Here is a 21,668-nt window from a genome sequence, read left to right as displayed (position 1 = left end):
CCCAGATTTGTAGAAAATTAATTTCCCAAGTCATCCCACACTATGGGAACATCGCCATTCCGGGCCTGAAGCCAAAACAGTTGTTCCATGGTAATGCGTGTAAAGTCTGCATAAGTGTGCAAGAGAACTTAGTTTGAGTCCTACATGCATCCCCACGAAAAACAGGGATCAGAGAGTGTTGTAAACTCAGGTCAGATGACACAGACAAAAAAGTAAGAATAATGCTTCTCAGCATACTGCCTTACCCAGATAGAAGGGCTGTGAACAGCCACCCTACTCCCTTAGGCCTCAAGACAACACAGTGCATCTCAATAGATACGCCTGTGCTAAGAAGTCACAAGAACCTGCTTTCTGAAGGCTTTTCATTCTAGGGTTAACACAGATAGCATGGGCAGAACTGGTGCACCTTTCTACATGTAAGGTACACACATCCCAGGCATTGCTCCAGGGCACTAAGGGCACCGATGAGAGGCTCAGCAAGCACACCACCCACACTCAGAGGAATTTTAATAGTTTTAAAATTCATGAGATCCAGCATGTCCATACTGAACTCCAGATTACCACTTCCGGAGTGCACAACAGAACCAAAATTTGGCTCCTTGTTGCATCTAGGCTCGTAATGGCTTTCTTCTGATGCTCCTCCGCCACCCCAAAACTATCAAAGATTAGAAAAAATCCTCCTGTACAATAAAAAGAATAATGGATCCTTTTTAAGGTCTCCTCACTCCCCTCCCACAAAGAATACAGTGAATGAGGCTACTTGTATACATGGTAAGTATACATGTGGATACACACACATACATCCAAAAAAATGACTTCTAATCAACAGCCCATAACTCTTGTAAGGTGGAAGGAAAAAAAAATATTTAATTCCCAGCCTGAATTAGAGCAGGGAACGGAACTCCATCTATCATCTTGTGCGGAGTGCAATTGTGTATTAGTTTGAAGGCTACCCTCACACGTATGCCTTTCCCCTAGAAATCTTTGGCTAAATTTACACATTTTCAATTACAAAGTTCTGTTTCATTAAATCATGATGCTTCAAGGAAAAAAGATGTTACCACCTTCAAATTTTGCTCTACATACACTCCAGTAATCTGCAGTCAAGAAATCCACCTGCAAAAGCAGCCCTTGCTAAATTCAGAAGTTGATGTATGACAGTAGAAATAAGATCATAGTCTCAGTATGCCATAGGAGCCAATTACTGCAACATCATCACTTTGTTGGGTTTCTCTTGTTTTGGTTCTTTTCAAAACAAAACACACAGGTTCCTTCATTTTTATCATGCAGACAGATACTGAAAGCTTCTATGGAAAAGTATCATGAAACCTGTTAACATCCCAATACCCACATTAAATTAAGACATCGACACTACGAATATATATGTTTTGGGTGCCAAGAGGAGGAATCAAAGATGAAACGAGATTACAAACCTTTATTGTACTCCAGTTGCCAAGCTGGCAGTCCAGTAGTGCTGGTTCATACCTTTTTATCAAAGTATCCCAATTTTGGTCACTGACAGTAAAACTACTTTCATAGCCTGAGGTAACAGAGGAGCCAGCAGATGCCACATCTGAGGAATCTGTAGAATATGACAGTGTTGCATCCGTATCAGAGAGAGAGAAGGTCTCACAATCCTGAAGTTTATCATTTACTGTGTTCTCAATTTCAGACTTTAAATCCTCACTGAGCCTAGAGAAGCAACACAAAGCCCCTGAGTGCTCCTGAGTTTTTGTTGCCTCTCCTGGCTCCTGCAGATCTCTGGCACTGCTGGGATGCAGAACACTTGTCTTGAGTCCAGCATCACTTACTCCAGAGGCTGAATTCAGAGAGAGCTGTATGAAGCTGAAACTCGAACGAAAACTATCACGTGGACCACCAGAACAAGAAACAGCTTCCCTGTTTTGATATTCACAGTTATTATTCACTTCTGCCTGATCCAACACATGTATCTTTAGGGGCTCACCCACTTCAGTTCCGCAGTTCGTCTGCCGTGTACCACTTACTACAGAAACAACTTTGCTTGTTTCAGCAGGGTAAATCGATGCTATGTTTTCTGACCATGGATTCTTGGAACATGAAAGATTTTTGCAACTTCCTGGCATATTTACAGTAGTGCCCAAAGCTGTTACCCCATCAGCAAGAACTACAGCACTACTTGCAATTGAACTACAGCATAAGAACTCAACGTTATTTTTCTGTTCTCTGCAGAGAGAGAAGTCCTCCAGCTCTTCACAGTGCCTCTTGTCATGCTTGAACTCCTCTGGACTGAAGGACTTGCAGGCACCCAGGGACTGAAATTGGAGCTGTCGCTGAGCCTCTGGCCTCATGTATCCAGGTCTTTTTGCCAGTTTCTTTTTACGAAGAGAGCCAGAAGGTATCAAGTGCTCCAGACCATCTGGAGGGGGTTTAAAAAAAAAAAAAAAAAAAAAAAAAAAAATTATGTCAGTAAAGCACTTCTGCAGTTTCTTAAGGGTAGTATATTGTAGCATTCAGCAATTTCAGACAATGCATCAATTTCCACTTCAACAAAACAAAGACGCTGCCTGTATTGCAGACAGACGTGATAAGGTGTTACCAGAGAACTGTGTGCATTCACTCACTTTCTTGCACCTGCTTTTAAGTGAACTCGCTGATACAACAGGACACAAACCCACAAACAATGAATCCGTGGCCTTCCTGTCTGTAGCTGTGCTCTGCTATTTCTCATTCTCAGATCACTCACAGTACAGAACTTATTTAGTCTCACTGATACAGAACAATGTCTGAAAAGACATACAATCACATAAGACCAAATCTGCATCAAAAAAAAAGGGAACAACACTAGAAAATTTTTCACATAACTTGTTACTGCTCATGCCTAGTTCTCTGGTGTTTTATTAATACAAGCATTTCAAATTCAGCTTCCAGAACAGCTGCAGCTCTTTAAAAATCTATGGCTGCATATCTGTTATTCTAGTGAGATATTTTATAGATCTTCATTTACTGTTTTCACCTGCTGTAGGGAACCTGCTTTGGCAGGGGGGTTGGACTCAATGATCTCTGGAGGTCCCTTCCAACCCCTACAATTCTGTGATTCTGTTTTACCTGTCACCCAAATAATAAGCGTTAAAGTTTTGAATGCAGGACTCTCAGTCTGAGAAAACTAATACCACCATAAGATTGCTAACATTAATGCAATGTTATGTAAAAAGGTCTTATACTCAACAGCTAAATTTCCCCATGTAAATTCAATATATATAGATGAAAACACAGATTAGCTGCTTTCAGAGTACAATAGAAAGAATCAAGATTAAAAAAAAAAAAGATCACTGAAAGAGAAAGATCAAAATGTAGCACTCTATTTTTGCTACCTCCATTTTAAATACATGTATATATATATTTAAATAAGTCTGCTGTGCCAAGAGGCAAAGATAAAGATCACAGGAAGACTACTCCCAGCTTCTTAAGGATTTACTACTTTTGGAAATGTATTCCATTCTTCTATCTTGCACACAATCAGGGGAATATCAGCTCTGCCTGTTACCCATTTTGTATCACAAAAACATACTGAAATGGCTTATTTGCAAGACTAGCACTTCAAAGGAACTTAGTGACTAGCTGAATTATGCCCCGGATTAGCTGCCTTCTATTCATTGAAACAGAATCCACTGCCAGAACCCCAGGTACCAGAATTATTCTGATCACAGGCATAGTGGTATTCCAAAAGGCAATTTTTGCTTCCCTCCCCCCCCCCACAAAATGCATTAAATATTCACCTCCAGTCACAACCTTTTGTCGATTTTTATATTGACAGACTTGCACATACTCTGAATACCTCAGCAACTCCTAACAGAAGCCTAAAACATACCTCATCAGAAGGACACGGTATACAAACATATAAGCACTCAACCTGAATTTTCCCAACAGACTTTTTTCAGCATTCACTGTGTCTTCTCCAAGTAACCTTCAATGAAAGCAATCTGAACATGTTCCACATATTACAATACCAGCAGCTCACTATGGAACTGCAGTTGTTTCTGTATTTTGCTTCCTATTGCATAAACTAGGGGAGCCCAGCTGTCTCACACTCTCTCTTGTTAGAGGAAAAAAACCTTCCAGAAGTCAGAAATAAAGAAGGTCATAGAGTCCATCAACCTGTCTAACATAAAAAGACAGTGAAAATGCTCTGCTGGGAGTAATTTAATAGAAATTATAACAAATAGAAACTATTCTTGATGTAAGGGAACAAAAATTGAACAGAGTGTTCTTCAAATTTAATTATTTTATATACAAAATAATGGTCAAAATTGGCCTTCAGCAGAAAAAATCCATCACACAAAAGAAGTCATTCTAAGACTGGATATATTTTATCACAGTTTACAAAGGCCAGCCGCAGGCCTTGTGTGATAAAAATAGAAGTTCATGGTTGAATTATGACCAATTTAAAATTGATCACAGCAAATCACCATGAATTTCTAGGGCAAATAGATAATTACAGCTCTTCAAACACCACATTTAAACTATTCTAATGTAAGTTAAGTTTAAATTGTTAAATATTTGTACCATACTACCTAGATGCAATTCTAAAAGCAATTTTAGTACAATTGGTATGACTTCATTATCCTGAATTAGTCCACACAGTAGGAAGCCCCACACCTGCACATGCCTCCTCGAACAAGTATCTTTCTAGTTCAAGGTTTGCCAATCAGCTCCTTTGTGGACTCCAGATCTGCCTTCTCACAAGCCCACCAGCACAAGCCCCTCACCTGGCTACTGCACAGCAGCCAAAATGGCACCAAGATTACATCCATAGCCCAGCAGAGATCTACTGAGACAGCCTGAGCTGCTGACTAGACCCACACAAGAGGCAAAAACTAAAGAGCTCCACAAGGCACATTCCAGCAGGCCCCAAGGCCTATCTTGCTCAGAGGAAAGAGAAGGAAAAGAAAACTGCAGGCAGAGCCCAGTCACCAGCTAGAGAGCACCTCTGTACACTCAGCCATTATGAAATCCAGATAGGATATTTCTAGGGCTTTGGCCATACTGTTTTCACACCCTTCATCCTTCTATTATATCCCGTGATGTGAAGTTCAGAATCACTTTGGTTGTTTATCATCACATATCTGAAATTTAATTAAACAGTCTGTTAGCCTTCTAAACTACAAGGTCTGCTCTGAAAGCAATGCCTCCTATTTCATGATGTTGGCCTAGAACAAGAGGCAGATGATGTTGGTACAGCGGTAGGGGTTGAAACTTTCCATCACTGTTCCATAAAATGTTGCCATGGGACAGATGGCAGCAGAGGGGCAGTGTAACAAAATGGCATCTGACATGGAAGAGTGGATGAAGCACAGGTGTGACATTGAATTCCTCGATGTGGAAAAAGTGGTACCCATTGATCTTCATCCATTCTTGCTGAACACTTGCAGAGACCAAACAGTGGATGTGAGCACAGGGAAGCAGTGGGTTTCAGCAGTGAGGACAGTGAAAGTGGGCCACCTCTGCTGGTACAAATTTTGAAGAGCGTGGCAAGCAGGCTTCTGTTCATTGCTGGTGAAAATGCACAGCAACTGGTGGTGACTGTGTTGAAAAATACTGTTCTACAGCTGAGAATTTGCTCTATCAAATAGTGTCATTGTGCTCTTTGTAGATGCTTCAGTTTCCATGGAAGTAAACAGAAGGCATTACTTTTGGAGCATCCTCATATCATCAGTATATCTTATGTCCTGACAAAGAAACTACAGTGGAACAATTCAGATGGCTTGTTCAAGTGACAGGTCTCACTTTTCTCAGGATTCTCTCAGTTTTCTTTCAAGCACCTCAAAGAGCAGATAAGTTATTTACTCTGGCAAGTAACTACCAAATCAGAATTGCACCTTGAAACACTATGAAAGCAAAGGAAGATGATTCAGAATTATATAACACTACAATGTTATGCCTTGTATGAGATACTTCGGAGCAACAACAAAAAAAACCACATAGGTCTTCTAATTGTAATACTACAAATCAGCTCTTAAAATGCCTGTTATAATTCTAGAAGATGCAACATGTATTTTCCAATCAAATGTTCTATCATGAGCAAGTGGCTTCCAATCCTAACTATGAAGGCTCAGAGAAGAATCTATTTGATTTGATCAAATCTTTCATCATAGCAAATCTTTCCCAATGAGTAACAACTCAGAGCCAGAACACAGAATGAACATTTTCCAACACTGCAAAGCAACTCATGCAGCAATGCTGCTCAAGTCTCGTTTGAGTCAGCAGGATGAAGTAGGGAAAGGGGAAGCCAAAGAGCATTTACTGCTGTTGGAACAGCACATCCTTTTTCATTCAACTTGATGCTAACGCATAGCAGGACAGTTATCTATCATGAGTCTCCATTTTCAGCCACAAAATCCACGCTTCCTGACCAAATGCTCCAATTACATCTATAGGTAGAGTGCCAGGAGAATGTGAAAAATTCTTACAAAATCCACTGGGGCTTTAAAGAAAGTACAGAAACACCATATTTCACAAAATCTCTCTGCCCTAACTTTGGTCCACTAACTCAGAATGCCTGCGGGATCATTAAGTTATCCCTGAATATAAATGAGAAATTACACATGTAGTTTTAAGAAGAGCTCAGTCGTTTGCACCTACATTACACTGCTGATGTCCATTAAAATAACAAATTCAGCTATAGAACATTGGTGGGTGGCAGCCATAGTGCCTGAGGAAAGATACTTGGTCATATTCAAAGCCAGATATCAAAGCACTGCTCCAATCAAACTCTATAGTGCTACTTCTGTTGAAGAAGCCTTAAAAACCTGCATTAAACTGTACATAAAGTGAGATGAAAATATTTATTCTTTACAAAGATACACAAGCTTAACCTTTCTCAAAGATTAATCAATCCAACATTGTAGTAACTATTATTATGGATCAGTTCTTCTATCAAAAATATGACAAAATACGCTGTGATTTCTAATTAGCTAAATTTCGACTTGTTTGGTGAATTTCAAAAGATACCACAGAATTCTCAAAATAAGGTGGCATCAATCTCAACACAGCCTGTTTCAAAATAAGCCATTACAGTTTCTTTACACAAGTGTGCTTTCAAACAAAGTTACCTTTGAACATAAGCTTTTCATAAATAATAAAATGTGAATGCCTCATCCAGATTTTTCACCTAATTACTGAATGTTAGCTATACCTTGATTTATCCAGCACTTCCCAAAGGGCATCTATAGAAGGCGAGCAATGGCTGAGCTACATAGAAATTATTCCCTCACCAAAAGCTCCTGCAATTTCTAAGATCACATGCTGAGATCAGTTATTTAGCTGCTAAATTTCCAGCATGTCATGTATGAAATATACTCTGAAGTCATTAAGTGTTTATTAGTTGTTATTCTTCGTTAAAAATACTTCAAAGACATTTTAGATGCAAGAGTGGTCTTCCTTAGCCAGTGTTTCAATAAAATTATTTTTATTGATACACTCCCATAATGCACATCATTGAGTTGTTATATTAAGGAGGTAAGTGGCTTGAATGTAACAACTCATCCTAAGCCATTTGAGGAAATTGCAACACTTCTCTCTAGAGTAATGATCTCACTAGTTGATACCAGCTTTAATACGCCTATCAGATTTTTTCTTCTCCTAAAGGTGTTTTAAACCTGCTTTTGCCTTGTTAACTCTAAGGAAAAAATACATGATCTATGAAGATGTATGCTCTTAAATATCATAACACTCCCAGTGTTAGTAACAAACACTTATTTAGCCATAGAAGCATAAGAGAAACACCTCTTTCCTTAATCACATACCACAGTGCTTTATATTGCCAACACTTTAAAATGCAAGTACACGTCTGCATCCATCACTCTTCAGCAGTGCGTTGACAATGCATACAAGCAGGCTTTTTTCCTCAAGCAAGTGCCTCATCTCTTCACTTGGATATGAAAAAAAAAAAAACCAGAAATATGCATTTCTGACCCTTTTAAATTTAAAAAGGCAATAACTGCCTAGTCTGTGAAAGCATGCAGTTGCACTGCGGAGGTCTATTTGATAACTAATCAACATCCTATGGCTGGCGATCCAATGCTTGGCTATCACAGAAAATTGCATTTTTCCAAGTTAAAACGTGAATTACCCCTCATAACCTCACTACTGCAGTGCTACAAGGAAGCTCATTTTGTTGGTGAGTAGAACAAGTGGCTGAATACACTAAGGAGCAACCAAGTGACACCTTGCTGCCTCAGCAAAGCAGGACCATTTACATAGCAGAATACCTCTGAAAAATTACATCTGTCCTTTTCTCAAAAGTGATGTTCCTGCTTTGTTACTTCTCTGTTTTCAGGCAGTCAGCTACTGTTAAAATGTCACAAGCAAAATAAATAAATGCATCTCTGGTTGAAAGCCTCAGCCCAGCCAGTCTCCAAACTTCTTTATGCAGCTCGCTCACGCTCCAACTCACTGCCATAGACCTAGGCTAGCTGGAACTGCCCAAGTCACATACACTGCCACACAACACAGCAGTTACTTGCCAAGCCTCCCCAGTCACAGCATAGCCCACTTCAGATTTGCAGTACTTTTAACAGCCCACCCCACGGATGACCAACACAGGTAAAGGTGCAACTGGGTCTGGGAACACAAGTACCAGCACTAGGTGCCTTCAGCACAGGCAGTAACAGAAAGCACTTTCCCAGAAATACCCAGCCCCAATCTGTTTCAAGTCTGCCGACATTATTTTTACTTTTAGCTAAATGTTTGAGAGTAGCTTTCCCACTTTTTCAAAAGGCAGAACGACACAGAAGTTGCAAGTTTGAAGAGATGCTGTGGAGTTTTTTGGTTTGTTGCATTTTTGGTTTTGTTCTTTTTTTGGTTGGTTGGTGTGCTTTTTATTATTATTTTTATATTTGTTGTTTTCCTTTCAGGGAAAAAAAAACCACATTTGCAATTTTGGTGCAACAGTCTGTAGAGGCAGCTCATGCTAATGTCTCAAAGGGAGAGAATACTTTTGTTCTTTCAGCCTGGATCTGGAAACCTTTCAACATGACACAGAAATAAGGAAGCAAGGATTTCTTGCGAAGTCCGCAAGAAGAAATTTAAGTTTGCCCAGGTCCTTAATTAATTTGTCGACAATGCTTAATGGTTTGCAGTCGTATCCCATAAAAGTATTTCACCAAACATGTGTATAATTATCAAATTGGTACACAGCAGTCCTTCTCAAGAATGGTCTATTTAACACACCACACTTCTCTTTCATCACTCTGTCTACTGAGTGATAGTGCAGATTCCCACTACTTCTGCTCCGTCAGATCAGCCACAGCAAGACTCTAATATAAAACGCATCGGGGTGAGGGAGAGAGCGAAGTGTGAGAGCACATTGACAGCAGTCAATTTCTAATTCAAGCACAGTTTGAGTGCTCCAGCTTGGAGATTTGAATTTTTAATTTCACCAAGAGAAAGCAGGTTCCAAATTAAGCATCTGATGCACAGCCAGTATGAAAGCAGAATTGAGTTTACTGAAATAGAAAGTAATTTGCTCTTAACAGCTCAGTAGTCATCACATATAATGAAAATAAAACAACATGGCAGTTCCTATATTGTCAAGGGTGAAGAGTCAGTATGCTTTTAACTTCACAATTTAATATCAAAGTCCCAGGGCAAACGCTCCTCCCCTGCCTGCTGAAGGAAGTTTGCCTCCCAGCCCCAGCCAGGCTGTCAGAACCCAATGTCGGAGCCATCTAGACAACAATGGAAGTGAAGGGAAGTTTCAGACATCAGGATAGCTGAGTAAAAACATCACACAGAATACACAGCACCACTAGGATGCAGCCTGAGCATAAGATACTGCAGTCTGTATACACAGTTGATTTTCACAGTAATAGCAATATGTGGGACATAGAGCTCAGCTGCAGTGGGAAGGAAGCATGTGAACACACAGCAACATTCCCTCACCCTGCTCCCCTCAGAATATAATCTCAGGATTTAGAACAAATCCCTGCCATGCTTCCTGCTTCCACAAAACTTGCACACTCTAGTACTCTTTGCAACAGCAGCTGTGCAGACTGGGCTTTTGTGCACTGACAAGAAATAGCCACTCTGGTGAGATGAAGCTGAATGACTAGGTACAGATTACAGCACTGCTCTCCTGACCTCCACAGCTGCACAGACAACTGCAGTTAACGCAAGTCCTAGCTAAAGGCCAGCAGGTTGTTCATCAATACTACATTACAGATGTTAGAAACCAACAAGGGGTCAAGCGTGGGTTCCATGAGAGACCAGTGCTGGTAGGTGAGAAGGATGCACGCAGTATCCCTTCCAAGGACTTCCACAAGGATACTGCTTGACCTTTACAACCCTCACTCACTTGAGGCTGCAGGCAGACAAAATGGAAGCTGGAAGTTTTCTTTATTGTGTCTGAGAACATAGAAAAGAAGATATTGGCTATATCCTTTTCATCCAGAGTGGAGGAAAAAAAGTGAAGGTGAAATCTGGGACTGTGTTAAGAACGAGCCATAGAAGAAGCACTGTAATTAACACTGCTGAATCTGCAGCAGAATACCAACCATAGGCATACAACACAACTGAGAAATCGCAGCTCCTTCTGAACAGGGTGAGACAAAAGATGCTCAGCCTTCAATCAGGTATCTCAAATAAATACATAAATATCCCTCACGAAAGAATATAGTTTCTCTGTATAAAGAAAAATCCACTGAGTTACAGGAAAAATTATACCTTCCCTCCCACTCTGACAACATACAACTAATTTACGTTGCCGTTAGTATGATATCAACAGCAGTTCACGTTTAAGGAAGAAAACTGTAACAGAAAAAAAAAAGAGAAGAAAAGTAATACCCCACCAAAAAAAAAGCCACATTGAAACCATGAAAAGCAGTCAAAGCTTTGTACAGTGACAAGTCCAATGTTTAGACACTGTTACAGCTGTTACCAAGATCCTCTTTCATTTAAGCAAACATGTTCCAACATGCATTTCCTAGCAGTAAGCCCATATTTCCCAGACAAGCAAAGCAGTGTCTCCTTGGTGGTACCAAACAGCTATGCCACAAAGCCATGACCAAAGTCCAAAGGTAAATGTTCACAGCGTTTCTGTAAAAAGTAGGAAAGAGATATTTTAGCAGATGGGGCAATGCTATGGCACTCAACCTTAGGTTCAGAAGAAAGGGCAGAAGGGTACAAGCAAGTCAAGAAGGCACCCAGCAGCCTTGGACAGCGAGCAGCCCTCAGGCAAGAGCCCTGGCCCTACAGGCTAACCTTAGTACTGCAAACTCTCATCACCTGAGATTCCCATTACAACACGGGAGCACTGTCTGGGCAAAGGACTTCTGCAGCAACAACACATGCATTCTGTATGACTGCTTGCTCAGGAAAGTCACCACTAGTCAGGAGCTGAGAGCCACCCCACATATGTCATATCACATCCAGAGAACAAGGCTTCTCAGCAGACCTGAAATCCTGCCTTCACACAAATTGCAAAGTCAGGACTGCTGGAAGCAAATGAGGATTAGTGCATACGGTCAGGTGGCAGTCAGCCAGACCCCCTGCTGAGGGGGGAGATGTGATCAACACTGACAGCTCTGCTTTGATTCTTTCACTTGTGCCTTCATCTGACTCTGCCAATACCAATGCTATCTACAATTTTTCCACTGCTCCCACCAAACCCAGCCTCCCTTTTCACCAGCTTCCATTGCATTTCTCTTCTTAATCCCCAATTAGTCCCCACAAATCTGCTCATTCCTCTTATAGCAAGCATGAAAGACATTTGAACCAGAAACTTTCCCAAACCTGGATCTGACCTAACACTGCATAGTTCACACTTACACACTATACAGTCCAGAGTGATGGCCCTCCACAAAGCTCCCAAACAATCAGAGCCACACAGATTCCCCTGCACCATCGCTCAATACCACCTCTTTAGCCCTTTCCAGTTTCTCCTCTCTGCCACAACCCCTCTATCAGCACACCCCTCACAACAACAAACAAGTATGCTGCAAAAAAATCCCTCCTGCACAACATTCCTGAACTCTGAGCCCTTCCATACCACCCCATCCCTTCCCAAGTGAAGAGCCCTTCTACTTCACTTGCCCCACTAGCACAACTAATATGTCTCCAGGCTTCTCCAAGCCCATTTAAAAGCAGCCCCATCCTACATCAGCTGTACCCACTGATTTCTTTGATCATCTCAAGGTGTGCAGCATTTTGGCTGCAAGGACAAGCAAGTCTGAAGGGCTCCTGTTACCTCTTTCATATAAACTCTATTCCACTTTAAGCGTACAATGGCTCCATTCATCCCATTGGAGATCATCTCTATGAAAACACTATTTTAAGAGCTTCTTTCTCAAGACAGTAAATTGCTGCTATTCACATCTAGGAAATCAAGACAATTACTTGCCACAATTTACTCTGACATTCTCCCTCGGCCAATAATACAGGTTGCATTTATTAATGTTCAACAAAACCATAGATTTTTGCCAGAGGTTTAATAAAAAAAACCCACCTTCTGTCACAACTTATTTGTAACTCCTTCCCTAAGCATTCCTACCTAAGTACGAGGCTACAGGCTATTCCACCTTTCGTTGAACCCTTCCTGTCTGCTCTTGTTACCCAAGAAAGTTAAAGAACAGTACTTCTCTTCAAAGAAATCATGGCCTTTCATGAGATGGCTTGCAGATGTTTCCTGGGCACTAAAGGCCCTGTATAACACTGAAATGAAACGAAATCTTAGGTAAAATACTTCAAGTCACAAAAAAAAAAAAAAAAAAAAAAAACCCACAGCATTCACACTGACCCTTGGAAAATATCCTCTACACAAAGCAAGCTAATGAAAAGGCCTTTCATGTCAATATATTCTCAGTTCAACTTAGCATTTTAAAGGGGGTAAAAAGTGTTGATTGTAACACATGGTGCTAAGCACACACACCTGAAAAGATCATCTTGAACATCAAAATGCTTAGCCAAAAAAAAAAAAAAAAACACCCACAACTTTGAGTATCATTCAAACCATCTTCCAGACTTACCATAGGTCATGCACGTAACTATTTTCAACGCTTTTTCTTGAATCTACTGCAAGCTTTAAAAAAGATGAATTCAGAATCTAGGGTTGTCGGAGTCCCCCACAAGGTAACTGGCAGTGGCCAGTCCCACCCGGTGGGTAGAGCACTTTTGTTGCACAGCACTTTCGCACACAGTATCCTTGTTATTAGAAAGCAGCAGACAGCACTGCTGCTGCTCCCTTTCAAGAGAAGCTTGGCATTTTTAGAGACACTTGATCCCTCCAGTCCTGAGGTACAGCAGTAATCTGATGCATTGGTTTGTGGTTAAAACAGACTACAAGTGAGCCACGCCACAAGAGCTAATGACTTACACAGGATTCCTAAATGAGCAATAGGAAAAAAAAGTCATTATAAAAATACACATAAGGCTTTGCGCCTTTAGAATTCCTTTCTCTATTGAAAAGACTAGAGATGTGAAAAACAACATTTAGTATGCTCAAAACTCAAACTGGAGCCACAGATCTCCCCAAGGCAGATCCTGCCAATTATGCTATTTTAAGTGAGAATTTCATTGGAAAACTCAGGTTTAACATAACTTTTCACTGCAAATTTGAAAGAAATACAAGCATCCTATTTAAATAAATCCTCAGCTTACCTATAATACAATTTGAGTTCGCCTACATTTTTGTGCTCTGAACTCAACTGGTTTATATTAATCCACAGAGCTGATATAGGAGAGCAGATTTATTTATAAAATATCCATGTCAAGTCAGTCCAGAAGGATAGTTTATTGGAAGAATAGGTTCACTGATAGGCTCCTATAATTCCCAAGTGAAACAGTTCCACCTTTAAGCTGGAAGCCTTTTAAATCCTCTACTGACTAGAGAAGGGACAACTCAAAAGATTTTGAAGTGATTTGCAAAAGCTCTGCAACCTAAAGTCATCCTCTCCCTCCAGCCCTTAGAGAGCAGAAACATGAGTGAGCGAGCTGCAAGAACAGCCTACAAAAACAGAGGTGACAACAAGGCTGTGAGAGATACTGAGAAGATGCATAGATTTTCATTTCTGTACAATAAAAATGTCATAGCATGTTACTGAACAAAAACATATGAAATGTCTTAAATTTATATTACCTTAAAGTCTGAGTCATAAGCAAGGACTTCTGTAACAGAGAAATCATGAAGACAGAACTAAGGACATCTTTAAGGTTAGAATGCCCTCTTTGGGTATAAGGATATACTTGCAGCAATTTTCATCAAATACAGTTGCTATTTTATGCCACAGGGAGGAAAGCAAATAAAAGAATGCTAAGTGTTCTACTCTAAAACTTTTAATTAGATTGTAAGTGAAGTCTGATTCCATTTTCTAGCAATGATGTTCCCAAGCTGCTAGGTACATGCAGTGAGGTTAAAACCAAACCAACATGTCGTGGAAAGGCAAGAAACAGAGAAAAATGGAAAGAAGAGAGCTTCAGACTGGGTATGAATAAAAACTCCTTCATCTTGAGGCAAGACAAGCAGCGGAGGAAGTGACCACGGCAAGTTAGTTGTGCAGCCTTCGGAGCGATGCATGGCCCAGCAGGATGAAGCTCAGAGCAACCTGCTCCAGCCTCAGCCAACTCTGCTATGTATAGGACCAGAGACTTGCTAGCCCTCCAACTCAAGCAATCTCACACTATACAACCAAGCTTTAAATATATATACAGTATTTCACTGTGTGTTCTCTACATACAACAGAAGTTCAAGCATACAATCCATGACGAGACATCCAACTCAGAAAGAACATAATTTAGCTGGTCTAACTTCACAAAGGAAGTGAAGTTAAAATCACAAGGAAGTTTGTAAACAATAGTTTCAACACATCCTGGAAGATGGAAACAGCTGCCTTTCTATCAACAATATTAAGAATAAAGTTAAGTACTTGAAGTAAATAGGTTCTCAAAAATAAAAAAATAGCATTCAACACACACATACATACACACAACACAGAAATCACAGGCTTCAGTGACAGTCAGTGCCATAAGCAAGATAGACACAATAAGTCATTATAATATAAAAACTCCTATTGTTCCAAAGCAGCAGACCTTTAGTAGTCAGCTGGTGATTAAATGATGCTCATGAGCATCACTTAAATGTCACTTTGATCTACTGCAGTTATTTCACAAAAATGTTTATTTCCGAGACTTCTTTATTGGCTGTACAATCACTGGAAAGCATTTCTCCCAAGGCATTATTCAGCTTGCTATAAAAAAAAAAAAATTATTCTGATACCTTTTTCTAGGCTGCTTTTCAACTGAAAGACAAGAGGGTACCATCTGCTAGAGGCACCTCTCACATGAGTGCACAGAACATTCATGCTGGCTTTTCAATATTAAAAATACAGCTACTGTACATTTGCTATGGTCACAGACTTTCAATTTAATGCACAAAGCACACAGTTTCACTAAGACCTGGCAACACAGAAAGCAGCCACACATATAACAAGTGTGTGCAAACCTATTGGAGAAGTCCAAGCTCTCACCTAGGACTCCAGTGCTACTCCATGCTCACCAGAAACATGGCTGTGCACATGTTATATCACAAATATATATCAAATATATATATATCAAATATCACAGAGTCAGAACAAAGGTAAGTTATCTTTAAATGATAATAATCAAGTCAGAAAGTGAATGGCATCAATATACACAGCCTATAGTACTCAGCAATGATTAAAAACCTTACCATCCATTCCACAAGAGATAACAAAAAGAACCAACAAGAACAGGGCACACCAGCACAATTCACAAAGAGTGATGAGAAGTTCCATAGATTGTCTTTTCTGGAATGGTAGCACTGATTGTAAACCCACAGTCCTATCACACACAAGAAAAACCAAAAACACAGCTCTAAGGAAGTAAGCATCTTATGAATTATGTACTAAGGACACATAGAGAACACCTCTCAGCTGATGTGAAATGGTTTTTCACTTGGTCTCAGAGCAGACAATCTCATGGAAAATTTTGCTATTGACAAAACTGGCAACATAATCAGGAAAATCCCCAGCTTCCTGCTGAAAGAGCAGATACACAACTATTAGTGCTCACCACATACAAAGTGAGATGTGAAAGTTAGCCTCTGCTCACCTTGCAGCAAACTGAGACCACCTGACAAAGATGATTTTCCTTCTCCTGTCCTCATTTGCTCAGGAAGCCTGCAAGCAGCCTTTCCCACTGCTCATTAGCTGAGCAGCCCTTCTCCCAGCCAAGTCCATACAGGACTCAGGCAGACCACAAATACGTGAATACTACAGCAGCAGTCTCAGCACAACCACGTTCAGATTTCCCAGGGAAAGGAAATGCAATACCTGTTGATTATTAATGAGCTTGACATGAAGGAGCAAAACCACACTGAGGAACATCTGTGCTGGTGCTGCACTACACGTGACGGCAGCCAGGAGATTTCTCACGCAGTTTCAGCAAGGGTTTCTCAGGATTTTCACTGCTCTAAACAAACAGAAATGTGCTGTTCTGCTAGGCAAGAGATCTGGCAGGAAGTGCAAAACACCACCAAACTGAGCAACTGTCTGTCCCACTCTCCTGAGGCTGGCATGTCTTCACTTTCATGAGAGAAGCAGGGCTCAACAGCTCGGCTCCCACAGATCACAGTTCAAAGCATCAGTGCAGACTCAGAGGGCAATGCACTTTTCTATTAACAGGAAGAGCCTACCCCCAGTTCTGAAGCAGCTGTCCAGCTCACTGCTCCACATCCCCCAGGTCTTTACGGACAGTCTGCAACAGGAAGCGCCTCAGCCTAGCAAGCCAGGCCTTCCCTTCCCAGGCTCTCTGGAGACCTTAGAGTCTTCCAAAACTAAAACAAAAGACTCTAAGAATGCTCAAAACACTTTTTAGACCCAAAGCACGACTAACAATAAATCCAGAAGTGGGGCCAGCTAAATGAGCTGAGCTAGGGACTATCCTGCTCACCCCATCAATCACTGAGGTCATGAAGCCACTGTCAAACTTCATTATACACAGGCACATTGAAAACAACCCTACCATTTGACTCTACTTTGCATTAATATTACTATATGGAATTTAGCAAGGTTTTGAAAAGCTACACCAATGCCACATGCCTCATCTTGTACTAATACGGAGACCTGCAGAACAGTTCAGAGTATCTAATTATTGCAATTCCCATTTCCTGTTTTGTCCACAGATACCAACCCTTCCATTTTCACTTAGTTTTACAATACCCACCATCAACCTCTTGACTTTTCACTCCACAGGTTGCCTCAGAGTTGCTCCACTAAGAGATTTCCTCTATAATGGTTTCCTGCCCTGATGACCCTAACAAAGAAACCTCTCAGCCAGAGCCCGCTAAATCCCATTCCTCTGCCACTGTGCATAGGAGGGAAAGGTGGAAGAGAATTTCACATATATGACATTTATTCTATTCTTAGGTTGAAGCAGACACTTCTCTCATACAGTTCTTTTACATGAAGATTTTATCATCTTAGCATATACACCTTGCTTAGCTCATCTGCAGTTCCAGTTCTGACTTGAGTACAGTTTGATACTATCTATAAACGCAGGTAACACCTATCTTTGAAAAGAAGGGAGATAGATAAGTACTATCAAGAAAATGCATTTTCCATCTCTAATCCTGATTACACAACTGCTTATGTAGAAAGTATTTGCTTTTTCAATGTAAAATCCAAATGTTTTTGCACTTGGTGCTGCTACAAATAAGCATACTGACAGAAGGCAAAAAGAGCCAAGAAACGAGATAAACTACTCTGACACCAAACAAACTTATTTGTAAGACAGAAAGAAAGGTAGGTAAGGGGGGGGGAGGGGTGAGGTTGTGGGAAAGAATCGAAAGTACCACCAATTTGATTCATTAGACAACAGTGTTCCTGTTATTAAATATCATACTGAGATAATAAGAGATGCGTGTGTTGGGAAGAGGCTGTTAGGTGAAGGAGGATCTGAGATAAAAACTGCATTATTGTACAGCACGCAGATGTGGCACATCACACAAAGGGGAGACAGAATCCAAATTCTGCGTACACCAAAGGAATCATGCTGAACAAAGGAACCGTACTTCAGGCAAGCACATGATTTCACCACTCTGCCTGTAGACTTCAGATTAGTCATTAAGCCATTTTACATTTGCAGCATCAGTGAACAGGGAAATAACTGCACATTTATATGTCAATAAAATATGACAACTGCTGATTCAGTTTTCATATGGTAAACTCACATTTAGCAAACAAAGAATATCAGCAGTTAATTTCAGCTCCTGTTACATAGCATCTGTGATTGGGAGACTGGGTAAAGAAACATCTCTTCCTGAAAGCACTTTTCAGGTGAGCAGTTAATGCAATGATAAAACAGAGCACAAATTGCACTGTTAAACTGTTAATGTTACACCGAATTAAGTAAACACCTCCAAACAAGGGTACTACAGACCTTCACATGGGCACAGCAGCCTTTGTTCAGTACCAGAGGGCCAAGTTTTTCCTGTGTGACTGCTGATTTACAAAGGGCACATTCATCCCTCACACATAAGGGCTTTGCGGCAGTTTTCCTCCAAGAACACCGAGTAGGACTGAGTACCACACACTCAATCCTAATCCAAGTGACACAGCAAGAAAGGGCTGCTGTCTGGAAAGAGACGCAACAGCGCTAAGGATGAACTTGGAAATCTCTACGGCAACTCCACAGGTTCCTCCCCGTTTACCTTTGCGCCTGGTACTCCAAAAGAAGTAAGAAAAGCTATTGTCACAGGAGTTGTTAATATGTATTACGTCCAAAAGCAGGAAAGGCTGCAGACTGCTTGACACTCAATTGGGAAGAACATTTGCTCAAGGAAACCAAACACTGAAATGAAAGAATCATAACTCCTGATGAGCACTCAGGGTGTGCCACACACTCCAGTAGATCTCAATTGAGAGGTCAGGTGGATCAGGAGCTGCGGGAGGCCCAAGTTATGCTGAGTAAAAAAAAAAAAAAAAAAAACCTACCCGAGTGTGCCTAATTTGTGAACAAAGTCAGAATTAACCTTTAGGGTGCTGTGCTTTTGTGAGTACAAAACATTGTTTGCAGTGCTTTCTGTCCTTCTGTTCCTTACAATTAATTCATACTGGTGCTAATAAATCCTCCTTTCTTGCACGACCCCACTACAATTCCAGAAGCAGCATCTTAGGCCCAAACTTTTTGACTTCATTTTGCTGAAGAGAACAAAAGCTGATTTATCTGAATTTAAAGAGGGAGAAAGCCAGTGGCAATATAGCACTTGCCTGTGACCACACTTCAGAGCTTTGTGCTGCTAAGTGTATGTAAGTGTATGTAAGTGTATGTAAGTACAGTGTATGTTAGGTTATTTTCACTGACCGATCTGAAAGAACCGTACAGAAAATTGATAAGTTTAATAGCACCAGGAAGCAAGAAAAAACACACAGATGGAACTCACAAATGTTCTGTACATTTGATATTAAGACCATGTCCTTTAGATCCCAGGTCCCATTTCTAAGGGATCACAAACCTCTAAACTCAACTATTTTTCTTTTTGACCACATATTTTAAAACCCTCCTTCTTAGTTTGCAAAGTGCCTAAAAATCCTATTGATAGGAAATGATGCTCTAGAACTTTGGCTGTAACACCACTGTCAATCTCTTCCCAAAAGAAACCACAACTTCGATTTCAGCAATAATATGAGAGAACACTAATACAAGATAACTAAAGATACTTGGAAATTAAACAAAACTAAGTAAAGAGGCACTTTTCTCCCATTTTCACGAGTTATTGCAAGACCAATTGCAAATTAGCAAGTAAATGAACAAAAATAAAAGGACAAAAACAGAGATAATGCACCTCAAGGTACTTTGTGCATCTCTTTCAAAACTCTACTTTAATTGCTAGCACCACTTGGCATATGCTCGGTAATATACATAGAAAAGCTTTTATGCTAAAGGCACTTCACCACAGAGCTCTTAAAGCACTATTCAGAAGCACAGCAGAAAGTTACTCAACCACTTGTACACAGAGATTAGCGTGGATTACCCAAACATGAATGAGCTGCTCTCCACTGATACGTTGGCAAGGATGACTGGAGTGTTTGCAGGAAGTTTTGCTTCCGAGTAGTGCGTATCCAAAAAAGCCAGAAAGGCAGCTGATGTGCCTGGTGCGTGCTGTGCCTTCCCTCCTGAACTCTCTTGAGAAGGGCACATTACTTTTTCGTGTTACCCACAGCTCCAGCCCTTCACCAGCACCACTGTCAGAGATGATTCCTGCTCAGGCTACCAGCTGTATGATGGAGGGAGAGCAGCTCACCTGCCCCGCCAGCCGCAGCCATTCAGTGCTCGTTTATGCACGGACTGATACATGAGCTTGGCTTTTTCTCATGAAAATGGCAGCTTCCTTTTTAAACCAAGTTTGGAGGTACCAGACTGCTGACTTCTAAGAGTGCATCTACTTCCCTCGCAGCACATGGTTATGTAGATGTACGTACACATACACATCCACTTATATACACAAACATATGTATGTATGTATATATATACACATACATACAAATCACACACATTTATGTAGTAATATAACTGCTCCCACATTAGCAGTGGGGAAATAATAGGAATTTTAGGGTTAAAGCAAGAAGGGAAAAAAAAGTATTATTTCAGCATTATAACAAAGTTTCCTAGGCAACGCTGTGAGAACCCTCGCCAAGACAAAACCTCCGGGGACTGAAAACTAAGAAAGCAAAGCGGGCTTGAAACTAAGAAGCAAGCAACGAGTCTTTGTATCTAATTCCTCCGCACCGCCCGCCCGCACCGAGCGTCCCAAAGCCGCCCGACCCACTCAAACTTCGGATCCCACTCGAAGGGGCCAGGAGCAGCGCCCAGACCCCTCCGGCAGCGGAGAGAGCCGCTGCGGGACGACCCGGGCCCCATCACGGCTCCGTCGCGCTCACGGGGCTCCTCCCGGCTCCCTCCCAGGCGCCGTGTCGCCCCGCAGCCCCCGGCCCCGCTCACCTGGGCCAGCCGCCTCCTTCCCGCTACCGCCGTCGCGGCGCCGCCTGTCGGTGCCGCCCGAACGGGGCTGCGGGCGCCACATCCCGTCCCCGGAGGGACGAAGCGGCTCTCCCCGGGCGCGTCGAGCGGGGCGGAAAGCGGCGGCCCCGGCCACACCCCCGGCGGCTCGGAGCCACGGGGCGCGGCCCGCCCGGCGGCACCCGCTGCCCCTCCTCTGGGCCGGCCTCCTGCGAGCCGCGGGCAGCCCCGGCTTTGCAGCGCACGGGCGTTAGATTAGACTAGGGGGAAGATGGGGCTGTGGCCCGAAGCCCCGACTGCAGCAAGCTGAAGGGCTGCTTCTACACGCACCCAGATGGGATTCGGCCTCCTCCCCGTGCCCCCTGGTTGCTGCAAGCCCAGCGCTATTTCACATGGGGTTACTGCTGAGGGCGCTGAGCACCGAGCACGCCATCAGGAAATAATTTGCTGTAGGATTCATCCACATTGCACATTTTTTTTAGTTTTACAGCCATCATGTGACTGTTCTGGAGCCCTACCCTATCCCCGCATCCTGCCAGATTGTTGCTGAATTCAACAAGGCTTGCATGCAACAAGGTAACACACAGCTCATTGGCTTTCTGTAGTTCAAACTCTGCACCAACGACTGCAGTGCTTCCATTACTTTCCATAGCATCACA

General features: G+C 41.7%; 1 protein-coding gene across 3 annotated transcripts in view; it reads right to left on the bottom strand.

The window, feature by feature from the left end:
* DISC1 (DISC1 scaffold protein) overlaps positions 1-21,129 on the bottom strand; it is a 278,866-nt gene extending 257,737 nt beyond the window's left edge. For all 3 annotated transcript variants that reach the window (XR_008204742.1, XM_052675558.1, XM_052675567.1), the window contains exons 1-2: positions 20,992-21,129; positions 1,434-2,398 (exon numbers count right to left, since the gene is read on the bottom strand). Coding sequence is in view for 2 of the 3 variants with exons in the window: in XM_052675558.1 (XP_052531518.1) it covers positions 1,434-2,398; positions 20,992-21,073 (1,047 nt within the window). In the remaining variant the exon portion in view is untranslated. The remainder of the gene's footprint in view (positions 1-1,433; positions 2,399-20,991) is intronic.
* Between the last annotated feature and the right edge of the window lie 539 nt (positions 21,130-21,668).

This window comes from Tympanuchus pallidicinctus, unplaced genomic scaffold, assembly GCF_026119805.1.
Source record: "Tympanuchus pallidicinctus isolate F22 unplaced genomic scaffold, pur_lepc_1.0 scaffold1, whole genome shotgun sequence".
Lineage (NCBI taxonomy): Eukaryota > Metazoa > Chordata > Aves > Galliformes > Phasianidae > Tympanuchus > Tympanuchus pallidicinctus.
Note: the sequence above shows the minus strand (reverse complement) of the source record. Positions and strands in the feature narration are given on the sequence as shown.